The sequence below is a fragment of the Coregonus lavaretus genome (assembly GCF_964263955.1).
Source record: "Coregonus lavaretus genome assembly, chromosome: 24".
Lineage (NCBI taxonomy): Eukaryota > Metazoa > Chordata > Actinopteri > Salmoniformes > Salmonidae > Coregonus > Coregonus lavaretus.
The window spans coordinates 21686400-21700346 of NC_140011.1; the positions used below are offsets into that span (position 1 = coordinate 21686400).

Below are 13947 nucleotides of genomic sequence, written 5' to 3' on the forward strand. Positions count from 1 at the left end.
TCTTAAAAAGACAAATCATTCAAGCAATAAATAAAGCAAGTTCTCTTACATTTTTTGAGGACGGCATAAGGAAACTTAATTCAGTCGGAGTTACATCTAGGAGAAAATATTTGGGTAAGCATTATCAGGGGAATATGGCCCAGTTATAAAAGTTCTGATGTACGGCCAGAAAAAATTAGCTGTTTCCAAGGAATGTCCCCCTTATACCGTCAATCATGACACAAATCTGACATACTAAATCATAAAATATTTTCAGCAAAAGCACATTAACAATGCAGTGTGCACAGACCCACACAAGACTATGAAAACACACTAGGTTAAACATAAATAATATTGTCTGAACAATAATTTGTTGTATTTTACTCAGTTTATTGAACAAAATATCTTACAATATCTTGGATATACATATATACATATATCATCTTGTACTGTATGACACCACTGTGGAACTAACCTCTGCATTGACATTGATCATTACACTGTGCCCCCATCCATTATGAACGCCGTATGGACATATTAATACATCATTGACTTCCAAACACATTATACAAATTTTTATATAGAAAGCACAAAAAATAAGAATTGATCATCATCGAGAAGTACTCACTCTCAGGACAGAAAGATTATCCATACAAAACATCTTTACAACTTTTTGCAGTTACCGTACACAGGTATTAAACATACCATTAAACATCCCTTCTTTTCGTACTTTGGGAGGGAATCACCTTTAGGACTTATTCTAAAACAAATAAAGCAGTGGCTGGCTGTGCCACTGTGTAGCCTCCTCTGTGGTTGGCTCCAATGTGGGTACACGCTATCAGCAGCGCCACTCAGATAACGTACACATCAGTCTTCTCCCCCTGAAGCCAATAGGTTCTCATTTTGCCTTTGCCCTGGAAAAACACAGAAATCAATAGGCTCATCAATGGAGACGAGTGGGAGTGATGGATACACAAAAGGGTTGCTCTTCCTTAAAGGGTGACATTTGCAGGGCCTGTTAAAACTCATCTGACATCCCTAGAGAGTATACTACTCTACATAACCGGATTTGATGGTTCTCTTTCATTTTGACAGGAGAGTACGGCCATCTTTTTTTTACGACACTCGTAATCTGAGAGGCCCAGAGCTGCAAATCTACTGACATGCAATGCATTCTTCCACAAAGAGATAGAATAAACAGGATGGGAATCACAAGACCACATTTGACCATTCTTTCATATTCATTTATCCAACAATACTGAATACATGAAGCCATTACAGATAATGCTGACAACAACACATTCATTACTCATTGTGTCCTCACCTTCATTTCTACATCCCCTCTTAACTGGAGATCAAAATAGCCAAACTCATCCAGCACTTCTTTGGTGGCTGAGGAGAGGTGGATCCTCAAGGCTGTGAAACACATAAATGGGACAAGAGACAATCACAGTGAGTGCTTTGCAGGGAGTGACACCGAGTTGCATACATACAAGCATTTATCCTCTGCCATATGCACTGGGGTAGACAATAACAATTACAATACACATACATACTGTACGTTAACCAAATGGATGATCTGTCTATGTTAGGTGGTCAAAAGTAGAAATGAACAGTGAAATCCTTCCTGGTGCTGTAGTCCCTAGAAATAACTGTTTACAGTGCAGTCCCAGAGGTGATTCCAACCACTATAGGATATTTTATGGTATACAGTTTATCACTATGGTGACATTGGTATAAGTGTTATTAACTATTTATCAATGGGCGTGAAAGCACACAGCAGGAAATGAGCAGGAAGTGAGTGGGTTAATCAATAATGTGATGAGTCACTCACAAAACATCCTGGCTGGCACAACACCAGTGGTCCCACTACCACCACACCAGTTAAGAACAGCTGCCAGTAAAGCCAGTCCAGATAATCACTCTTAAATTACGATGACAACCTCCATCCTGTCTGTTGCTTTTGACTATAAATATCCCATTCCCTGGCTACTTTATCTATCCCTTGATGCTTACGTTTCTTACAGGGAAGTATGTGCAAAGAGCAAGTCCACAATTTTTATAAATTGGATGGTCATGGATTCTCAGACACAAGACATTAGTCAGATTTAGTCAAGACAAATAATGGCCAGTCTTTCACAACACCATTGCATAAGCCCAATACAACAGGGAATACTCGGTGGACGAACAACAAAATCCAAATCCAAGCAAATACCACACACATAACAAATAATGAGTACTTAGTAGTCTTAGTGTGTGTCAGCTGAAAAATATGTATTTTTTTCCCAATTGAATTCTAGAATGTGACATTGTTTCATGCAGGCGCATTTCGTTAGAATACTTATTTATTTAACAGCGCTGACATCCCCTAAAATAGAAAAACAGAGATCCGAATCTGACACTCACCCTCTCCATTCGATTCCATCCGAGAAGCTGTGTTGACAGTATCTCCAAATAAACAATATCTGGGCATTTTCAGACCCACCACCCCAGCACAGACAGGTCCTGTACAGAAGAAAAGCAGTGAATTATACTGGAAATATACTCCATGGAAAACCATAATGTAGATAAAGTAGCATTTCTTTCATCACTAGAACCTCACATGATAAGTTAAGTGTACTTAAAAGCATGAAAGATATGATTGAACTCAAACAACGCATGCACAGAATGATGGGATTGAGCACCTCCCACGCAGACTGTTTAAAGACCTATCAGTGATGTTCATGTCAAGTGTTTGAATAAGAATATACTGTAAATTCTGCCTGCAAGAGATTATGTCCAAGTACTATGAACTAAAAAAAACTAAAAGCTTGGCCAAACATTGTCGCTACAGGAGAAATCTCCAGAGATTTCTTAACTGAAACACAGCATTTTTACATTTTACATTTTTAGTCATTTAGCAGACACTTTTATCCAGAGCGACTTACAGTTAGTGAGTGCATAAATTTTTCATACTGGCCCCCCGTGGGAATCGAACCCACAACCCTGGCGTTGCAAGCGCCATGCTCTACCAACTGAGCTACAGGAGGGCTATGTCCTGAAACCTACATATTGTCGTCAACGGTCATAACCATTCACAACACTTGATAAAAATGACTGAGCAAAAGCCCCATGCAATCATGAAGCAGGAATGGGCAGGATACAAAAGCGGGCAATTGAATCACAGATGAGTTGTTTTACTCAGTAGGGGTCTCAACTTATTGTTAAGAGTTAGAATAATAGAATACACAATGTGCAATTTTGGTTGTGCATCAGCAGTCACGTAATTAGCCCATGTCAGCAAAAAAAATGTATATTTGCCTCCACCCTATGGCAAAATCTGTAGAATTGCAGGAAATTAGCTGTAAAACTGATAATGTTTCTCTCCACCCCATGGCAAAATTTGTAGAATTGCATGAAATGAGTTAGAAAATTGCAAAATCTTCTCTCCGCCCAATGGCAAAACGTGTATAATTGCAGGAAATTAACTTGAAACCCATGAGCCACTGTGGCCCCTCATGCATTCCGTTTTTTTGTGGCCCCCACCCCCATCAAAGTTGCCCATACCTGATTTACAATATAATAAATAATTGTGTGTCATAGTTAATTTATTTGTCATAGAATGAAATAAACTGTCAACGGCTAGGGCAGATCATGTAACATTTAGGAGGTATTGAAAGATTGAAGTTAGTATGATTTATTTGAGTTTTTTAGGTGGTAACTATGTGGAAGCCAAGGATTGGGAGTAGGATTGGGCAGTGCCCAAAGACATGGATTCATTCAATTGGATAAAAAAAAAAAAAAAAAAACAGTAGTTAAGCATAAGACATTTTAACAATCATTTCAAACTCCATGTGAAATGTGAAATGATACCTGTGTGGATGCCTATCCTTAGCCGTAGCTGGTCTTGTGGTCTGTGTCGAATCTTGAATGTTTTCACCTGTTCTAGTAAGGCTAAGGACATCCCAGCGATTTCTCTTGCGTGGAGTTTTCCATTCCTTACTGGAAGCCCTGACACCACCATGTACGCATCACCAATGGTCTCCACCTGAGATATACAGTACCAGTCAAAAGTTTGGACACACCTACTCATTCAAGGGTTTTTCTTTATTTTTTTACTATTTTCTATATTGTAGAATAATAGTGAAGACATCAAAACTATGAAATAACACATATTGAATAATGTAGTAACCAAAAAAGTGTTAAACAAATCAACATTTATTTCATATTTGAGATTCTTCAAATAGCCACCCTTTGCCTTTATGACAGCTTTGCACACTCTTGGCATTCTCTCAACCAGCTTCACCTGGAATGCTTTTCCAACAGTCTTGAAGTAGTTCCCACATATGCTGAGCACTTGTTGGCTGCTTTTCCTTCACTCAGCCGTCCGACTCATCCCAAACCATCTCAATTGGGTTGAGGTCGGGGGATTGTGGAGGCCAGGTCATCTGATGCAGCACTCCATCACTCTCCTTCTTGGTAAAATAGCCCTTACACAGCCTGGAGGTGTGTTGGGTCGTTGTCCTGTTGAAAAACAAATGATAGTTCCACTAAGCCCAAACCAGATGGGATGGCGTATCGCTGAAGAATGCTGTGGTAGCCATGCTGGTTAAGTGTGCCTTGAATTATAAATAAATCACAGACAGTGTCACCAGAAAAGCACCCCCACACCATAACACCTCCTCCTCCATGCTTTACGGTGGGAACTACACATGCGGAGATCATCCGTTCACCCACACCGCGTTTCACAAAGACACGGCGGTTTGAACCAAAAATCTCAAATTTGGACTCCAGACCAAACAACACATTTCCACTGGTCTAATGTCCATTGCTCGTGTTTCTTGGCCCAAGCAAGTCTCTTCTTCTTATTGGTGTCCTTTAGTAGTGGTTTCTTTGTAGCAATTCGACCATGAAGGCCTGATTCACACAGTCCCCTCTGAACAGTTGATGTTGAGATGTGTCTGTTACTTGAACTCTGTGAAGCATTTATTTGGACTGCAATTTCTGAGGCTGGTAACTCTAATTAACTTATCCTCTGCAGCAGAGGTAACTCTGGGTATTCCATTCCTGTGGTGGTCCTCATGAAAGCCAGTTTCATCATAGCGCTTGATGGTTTTTGCGACTGCACTTGAAGAAACTTTAAAAGTTCTTGAAATGTTTTCTTGCCATAATATGGACTTGGTCTTTTACCAAATAGGGCTATCTTCTGTATATCCCCCTACCTTGTCAGAACACAACTGATTGGCTTAAACGCATTAAGACGGAAATAAATTCCACAAATTAACTTTTAATAAGGCACACCTGTTCATTGAAATGCATTCCAGGTGACTACCTCATGAAGCTGGTTGAGAGAATGCCAAGAGTGTGCAAAGCTGTCATCAAGTGGCTATTTGAATAAAATATATTTTGATTTGTTTAACACTTTTTTGGTTACTACATGATTCCATATGTGTTATTTCATAGTTTTGATGTCTTCACTATTATTCTACAATGTAGAAAATATTAAAAATAAAGAAAACCCTTGAATGAGTAGGTGTGTCCAAACTTTTGACTGATACTGTAGATGACAAAATGTTAGTAGATAAAACAGGTGATTATATCACTGGTTGAAAATAACCAGATTTACATTACAAAACATGATTCCTCTGACTTACCTTGTACACATCAAAATTATCGATGATGGCATCAAAGCAAGTGTAAAGATCATTCAGCACCGTCACAACCTATGGAGAATTAAAAAAATACTTTAGCTACAGTACTCAGGTAAACTAGAAACAATTGTTTAAGGTTAAAAACGATTGCAAACTCCACCACTAAAACCATATTACCGTTACTCTTCTGCTCCCTCAGTCTCTATTTCAGAAATACTTCTTTAGCTAGTGGCAATCTCGTGAAACAAAGCAATTTCAAAGATAGTGTCCAAAGATAGTAAATTCCCCTGTGTGTGTTCATGAGGCATGTTCCATTTGATTTGCCCCTGTGATTGACGGAGATGTGTTTCTGCATGAACTCCCAATGGTTCCCCCAGTCAGATTAAAATATGTCTCTGTTCCCCCGCCTTGGGCCAGTTCCCAGAACCTCAGTTTACTGAGAAATGCATTTGCATGAGCAAAACAACGCAACAGACTAAATATTGGGAACACATTTATTTATTTTTTCTAAATAATTACATAACACATCAGCTGTTTATTCAAAAGGAGATATGAAGTGTTTCATGTTCTCATTCATCAATTCCCCTGAGTAGCTATTGGTCAAGTCAGGAGAATCATTGTGCTTATGGAGAGAGAAATAGGGCTCAGAAAACAGTTTTAGTTCTAGTTTAAGTTTGATGGGCTTATCATTATTTCTTAAAACATTTCGACTTAATCTACAGTGGGGAAAAAAGTATTTAGTCAGCCACCAATTGTGCAAGTTCTCCCACTTAGAAAGATGAGAGAGGCCTGTAATTTTCATCATAGGTACACGTCAACTATGACAGACAAATTGAGATTTTTTTTCTCCAGAAAATCACATTGTAGGATTTTTTATGAATTTATTTGCAAATTATGGTGGAAAATAAGTATTTGGTCACCTACAAACAAGCAAGATTTCTGGCTCTCACAGACCTGTAACTTCTTCTTTAAGAGGCTCCTCTGTCCTCCACTCGTTACCTGTATTAATGGCACCTGTTTGAACTTGTTATCAGTATAAAAGACACCTGTCCACAACCTCAAACAGTCACACTCCAAACTCCACTATGGCCAAGACCAAAGAGCTGTCAAAGGACACCAGAAACAAAATTGTAGACCTGCACCAGGCTGGGAAGACTGAATCTGCAATAGGTAAGCAGCTTGGTTTGAAGAAATCAACTGTGGGAGCAATTATTAGGAAATGGAAGACATACAAGACCACTGATAATCTCCCTCGATCTGGGGCTCCACGCAAGATCTCACCCCGTGGGGTCAAAATGATCACAAGAATGGTGAGCAAAAATCCCAGAACCACACGGGGGGACCTAGTGACCTGCAGAAAGCTGGGACCAAAGTAACAAAGCCTACCATCAGTAACACACTACGCCGCCAGGGACTCAAATCCTGCAGTGCCAGACGTGTCCCCCTGCTTAAGCCAGTACATGTCCAGGCCCGTCTGAAGTTTGCTAGAGTGTATTTGGATGATCCAGAAGAGGATTGGGAGAATGTCATATGGTCAGATGAAACCAAAATAGAACTTTTTGGTAAAAACTCAACTCGTCGTGTTTGGAGGTCAAAGAATGCTGAGTTGCATCCAAAGAACACCATACCTACTGTGAAGCATGGGGGTGGAAACATCATGCTTTGGGGCTGTTTTTCTGCAAAGGGACCAGGACGACTGATCCGTGTAAAGGAAATAATTAATGGGGCCATGTATCGTGAGATTTTGAGTGAAAACCTCCTTCCATCAGCAAGGGCATTGAAGATGAAATGTGGCTGGGTCTTTCAGCATGACAATGATCCCAAACACACCGCCCGGGCAACGAAGGAGTGGCTTCGTAAGAAGCATTTCAAGGTCCTGGAGTGGCCTAGCCAGTCTCCAGATCTCAACCCCATAGAAAATCTTTGGAGGGAGTTGAAAGTCCGTGTTGCCCAGCGACAGCCCCAAAACATCACTGCTCTAGAGGAGATCTGCATGGAGGAATGGGCCAAAATACCAGCAACAGTGTGTGAAAACCTTGTGAAGACTTACAGAAAACGTTTCACCTGTGTCATTGCCAACAAAGGGTATATAACAAAGTATTGAGAAACTTTTGTTATTGACCAATACTTATTTTCCACCATCATTTGCAAATCAATTCATTAAAAATCCTACAATGTGATTTTCTGGATTTTTTTTCCTCATTTTGTCTGTCATAGTTGACGTGTACCTATGATGAAAATTACAGGCCTCTCTCATCTTTTTAAGTGGGAGAACTTGCACAATTGGTGGCTGACTAAATACTTTTTTCCCCACTGTATGGGGAAATTGATATATTTAATTATATATGCTAATTAAATAGAACACTAACTGGTAGGTGAGATACCTAGACCTCAAAACCAAACTAATGTGAAATAATACTCTCTGTTCTGTAGTCTTAATTGAATAGATCTGTGACCTGAAAATCAAGTGCGTAGAATATAACTGACATTCAATATATTACACATAATACATTGCATTGTACTTGTAAGTAGCTTCTGCTGGATGAATAGAATACATCAGTCTGGGTGAAAAGCAGTGGTTCTCAATTGGTTTTGCCTCAGAACCCAAATTGAACCAGGTTGTCTCAGTCACGACACAATATTGGCATTGCGAAAAATAATCGCCAAAATACAATCTGGACAACTATTTTTTATGCTATAGTGATAGTAAATGTAGCAATTACATGACAAGGGAACAACATTCCCACCTCTTTCATTGTCAATAATACAATTTTGCCCATATTCGTTAATAACTTCACTAGCTTGAGACCACAAAATCAACCAAACAGCTCTATATTAATAATACTGTGATTGAAGATGTATTTTTATTTTTATTAAATTATAAAAAACTGTAACTTAATTTTACACACTTTCTACCTGATTTAAGTCGCTTAAGTTCAGACTGGAGTATTTTTTCATGTACATTTTTATTTTATGACTTTTTTTTACTCTGACACCCGTGACCCACCAGTTGAGAATCGCTGCTGTAAAGTATCTTCACAACTTTAGAAGAAACACTCCAGTAACACTTTGTCTGAATTCCTGGCACAAGTTGCATTAAGAAGAAAACCTGGTTCCTCTGGATGAATTTCAGAGTTCTGAATGACCAAAATGTTTGGAGAAAATAACATGTTGGGACACTGCACTTAAAACCCTTGAGACCATTATAACCATCCCATTGGCCTTTCATCATACAGTAATTTTAGACCCTGTTGAAGGGAGTCTCAACGATATGAGTGGTCTTGAAATCTTCTTAATCTGAGAAAGAAATGCCATAGCAGCTACAGCACCCAGTGACTCAACTATGCGTCAATACGCTCTCAGCTCTCACAATAGTACTATTTTGAGTTGTGGTCTCAGTGTGGAAATGCTTTATAACTATGAGACATACGGTAGGAGCTCTAATAGGCTCTGTAAGGTTACGTAAGTGACAAAGAAGCTCCTCTTCACATTCTCTTATTTTCCTATAATGAGCTGTTGGATCAGCATATTTTCAAGCTTTCATGTCAGCTACCTCTGAGTGTCTTGGGGGAGAGTTTACATTTTAGTCATTTAGCAGACACTTTTATCGAGAGCGACTTACAGGAGCAGTTAGGATTAAATGCCTTGCTCAAGGGCACATCAACCTTATTTTTTCACCTAGTCGGCTCGGGATTAGAACCAGCGACCTTTCGGTTTCTGGCCCAACATTCTTAACTGCTAGTACCTAGAAGTCTGTAATTTCCCACGGTAAATTAATACTTTGACTCAATAAATCTTGAGTGCATTTTACTTAGCAAAACTAACTGGTAATACATACAGTATTCAAAGTCGGGGTCACCACATAAAAAAGTAATATATATATATATATATATATATACAGTGAGGGAAAAAAGTATTTGATCCCCTGCTGATTTTGTACGTTTGCCCACTGACAAAGAAATTATCAGTCTATAATTTTAATGGTAGGTTTATTTGAACAGTGAGAGACAGAATAACAACAAAAAAATCCAGAAAAACTCATGTCAAAAATGTTATAAATTGATTTGCATTTTAATGAGGGAAATAAGTATTTGACCCCCTCTCAATCAGAAAGATTTCTGGCTCCCAGGTGTCTTTTATACAGGTAACGAGCTGAGATTAGGAGCACACTATTAAAGGGAGTGCTCCTAATCTCAGTTTGTTACCTGTATAAAAGACACCTGTCCACAGAAGCAATCAATCAATCAGATTCCAAACTCTCCACCATGGCCAAGACCAAGGAGCTCTCCAAGGATGTCAGGGACAAGATTGTAGACCTACACAAGGCTGGAATGGGCTACAAGACCATCGCCAAGCAGCTTGGTGAGAAGGTGACAACAGCTGGTGCGATTATTCGTAAATGGAAGAAACACAAAATAACTGTCAATCTCCCTTGGCCTGGGGCTCCATGCAAGATCTCACCTCGTGGAGTTGCAATGATCATGAGAACGGTGAGGAATCAGCCCAGAACTACATCGGAGGATCTTGTCAATGATCTCAAGGCAGCTGGGACCATAGTCACCAAGAAAACAATTGGTAAAACACTACGCCGTGAAGGACTGAAATCCTGCAGCGCCTGCAAGGTCCCCCTGCTCAAGAAAGCACATATACAGGGCCGTATGAAGTTTGCCAATGAACATCTGAATGATTCAGAGGAGAACTGGGTGAAAGTGTTGTGGTCAGATGAGACCAAAATCGAGCTCTTTGGCATCAACTCAACTCGCCGTGTTTGGAGGAGGAGGAATGCTGCCTATGACCCCAAGAACACCATCCCCACCGTCAAACATAGAGGTGGAAACATTATGCTTTGGGGGTGTTTTTCTGCTAAGGGGACAGGACAACTTCACCGCATCAAAGGGACGATGGACGGGGCCATGTACCGTCAAATCTTGGGTGATTTCCCTCAGCCAGGGCATTGAAAATGGGTCGTGGATGGGTATTCCAGCATGACAATGACCCAAAACACACGGCCAAGGCAACAAAGGAGTGGCTCAAGAAGAAGCACATTAAGGTCCTGGAGTGGCCTAGTCAGTCTCCAGACCTTAATCCCATAGAAAATCTGTGGAGGGAGCTGAAGGTTCGAGTTGCCAAACGTCAGGCTCGAAACCTTAATGACTTGGAGAAGATCTGCAAAGAGGAGTGGGACAAAATCCCTCCTGAGATGTGTGCAAACCTGGTGGCCAACTACAAGAAACGTCTGTCCTCTGTGATTGCCAACAAGTGTTTTGTCACCAAGTACTAAGTCATGTTTTGCAGAGGGGTCAAATACTTATTTCCCTCATTAAAATGCAAATCAATTCATAACATTTTTGACATGCGTTTTTCTGGATTTTTTTGTTGTTATTCTGTCTCTCACTGTTCAAATAAACCTACCATTAAAATTATAGACTGATCATGTCTTTGTCAGTGGGCAAACGTACAAAATCAGCAGGGGATCAAATACTTTTTTCCCTCACTGTATATATATATATATATATACAGAAATACATTTTAAAAAGGACAGATTATATACAAACAGTTGTTTACCTGCAGTGGTGTACTCTCAGCTGACATTGACGTGAAGCCGACAATGTCACTGAAGTAGATTGTCACACTGTCAAACGCCTCCGCTTGGACCGTCTCCCCTCGCTTTAGCTGCTCTGCTACTGAGCTGTGGATAAGAGAACACAAACTTAGTAAAAACCATACAGAACGAAATGCTAATACAGTCCTTAAGAGATAAGGTTATCGTTGCTATGAATCAACAGACAGTAAGCTTGGCAGCTACGGCCCACAATGAGTAAGGGAAGTTACAGTATAAGCAGATTCTAACAGTATAACTCCCTTTTCATTAATATTTTAAAGTACAGTAATTACATTAAAGAGCCAGAGGCACAGTTTAGCACTAACAGCTAGGTTAATCCAGGACTCTGGTCAAATAAGATGAATTCTGCAGTGAGAGAAGGTATCGCTCCGTTCTCTCAGGCCCTTTTCTGTCTGTCAAAATGGCTTAAAGTTCGGGTGAGACATTTGGGCAGACAATGGGATTATAAATGACTGTGACTACACCACTGAAATAGACTGAGGACATGGCTTGTCATTTGCTGCTTTCGTGTTATCAGAGGTGCTTAACCCCCTATCACATTTCTCCTCCTAGTTCCGGTTAATGAGAAGTTAGCTTGTCAGCTCCCATCTTGCCTTGCCCTTTCATTTCCTCTCTGCTTATGTAACTGTGAATGTGTATATTTTTGTAAAGTGTGAGATAGAATAGAAAGCTGAGACGCTCTTTCATGCTGTGGAATTTAAACAATGAATAGGTGGCACGGTACAATACAGAAAATAGTCTCATAATTTTCTCTGTTTGATATTCAGAAGTTCAGACTTATAAACATAATAGTGCAAGAGGAAAATCCAAATAATTATATTCTTACTGTGGCAAGATCTGGTAAAGTAGATTTTCGGCTTTTCTTTTCTCCTCCAGGTAGGCTTGCGTTCGTTCCTCTACCAAGTTCTCCAGGTTGTTGGCATACTGCTCCATTCTGGACAGCAGGTTGTTCAGAATACTGGTACTTCCCTCCCTGTGACACAAACAGACAGAAATATGACATACCCATTCATTTGTTGCCATTCTAAATTAAAAATATCTAAACTTTCTGTACTTTCTATTCCGTTAACATCACCTAATATGGTCTATTCAATGCGTATTTCAGAAGTGACTTCATGGCCATACTTTTCAGACTATTTGCCTATACAGCACAGTGGTTGAGTCATCCAGGGCTATAGCTGTACAGTACTGTACACTCAGTGTTTGGAATCTTTCCCACAATGGGTCATAGATCATACACCCACATGTAGAGGAACACGACGATAAAGCAAGACATGAAATACAGACTCTGATGAATAGCAGTGCATCAGGGGTAATCATGTGAAGGATACACAGCTCAATCACTTAAAGTACACTGAATCATAAGGATTGTCATTGAGGACTGAGGAGATAGGATCCAAAGGAGAAGAGAGATTTCACATTCTTTACCCAGCCGAATAGTAATCATACAAATTCAGCAAGGTCACTTACAGAGAAGTCAATTCGGCCGTTTGTAATAAACAAAGTGTGAGCCAAAGTGATCGTTTACGCCACTGACTACTAAAGACACTGTTTGTTCTTGTGTCCTTCAGCCAGGGCTTCACACCAAAAATAACACGCCATCCGTCACTACATGTCAATAACATATTTACGTAATGAAAAGAAGTGCTTCTGAGAGGTATCAATCATGTCCCTCTTACCTCAGACCAGTGGAAATGGCCAGAAGTATATCACGGAGGCTAGCGTTGCCGGTGGCTATATGCTAACGTGACAGACAGACAGACCCTGAGCCCTGATTTAAGCCACTCGGCCAAGCCGCCAGTCAATACAATGAACCACAACCTGTGCTGTGATCTCCCTGCCACAAATGTCAGAATTCAAAAGGAGTATGTCTGTCTACCTAGCCAACACAAAAACAGCCTTTGTACTTGTAAGAAATACAGAAGCGTTGAATAAGATCAAAACAGTTCTGCAGCAAAGGGACACATCTGATTATGGGGGTGTTGTAGGAAAAAGGAGTATGGCCCTGAAAGCTTGATCCAGCGACAAAACAAACACCAGGGTCTGATTTCCTCCCACAGCTCATAAAGTACTTGGTTTTCTTGGTCACAGTGGTCACTCAACTCTACATCTTCAAGGTTTTCCGGCTTTTGATCAGCAGGTAGATCACATATTTATCCTTCTGTGACAGGTCTGCCCAGCCCAAGGGAACGCGCGCACACACACACACAAACCAAAATATGCATCTGAATAATGCATAGGGTAAGCCATGAAGAACAACAAGATAAATATAAACTCCACACTTGGAGGGTGAAGACTTCCTATCTCTCTGATCTGAAATGATTTATGTGTGATAAGCAGCACCATTTTCTTTAATCTTATTTGTATTAATACTAATCCTTTTCCAGCATCTCTTGATAATTTCAACTTATTTAAATTATTTCCTCCATTCTCCTTTTCAAACATCTTGATAAAATACATCCAAAGAAAATATGATCTACATGGTGTCTGATACAAGAGGAGCTAGGCAGCCATTTTGGGGCATGGTGGTGCTCAGTGCTCACTTGTTGAGTTTGGTGATGTAGATCTTGATGTGGCTAAAGTCGGGCCGCTCGACAGGGTCCTCGGCCCAGCAGCTGTCCATCAGGATGGTCAGCTCCTCACAGTGGCAGCTGTTGTCTGTGGTGGGCCGGAAGTAAGGCCTCTGGCCATTACGCACCTTCTGCACTATCTCTG

General features: G+C 40.2%; 1 protein-coding gene across 2 annotated transcripts in view; it reads right to left on the minus strand.

Moving 5' to 3' along the window:
* Nucleotides 1–354: 354 nt before the first annotated feature.
* npr2 (natriuretic peptide receptor 2) overlaps nucleotides 355–13947 on the minus strand; it is a 47152-nt gene continuing 33559 nt past the window's right edge. For both annotated transcript variants that reach the window (XM_084141126.1, XM_084141125.1), the window contains exons 15-22: nucleotides 13776–13944; nucleotides 12059–12205; nucleotides 11175–11298; nucleotides 5613–5681; nucleotides 3832–4006; nucleotides 2386–2484; nucleotides 1304–1395; nucleotides 355–893 (exon numbers count right to left, since the gene is read on the minus strand). In XM_084141126.1, coding sequence (XP_083997252.1) covers nucleotides 831–893; nucleotides 1304–1395; nucleotides 2386–2484; nucleotides 3832–4006; nucleotides 5613–5681; nucleotides 11175–11298; nucleotides 12059–12205; nucleotides 13776–13944 — 938 coding nt within the window. In that variant the 3' untranslated portion in view covers nucleotides 355–830. The remainder of the gene's footprint in view (nucleotides 894–1303; nucleotides 1396–2385; nucleotides 2485–3831; nucleotides 4007–5612; nucleotides 5682–11174; nucleotides 11299–12058; nucleotides 12206–13775; nucleotides 13945–13947) is intronic.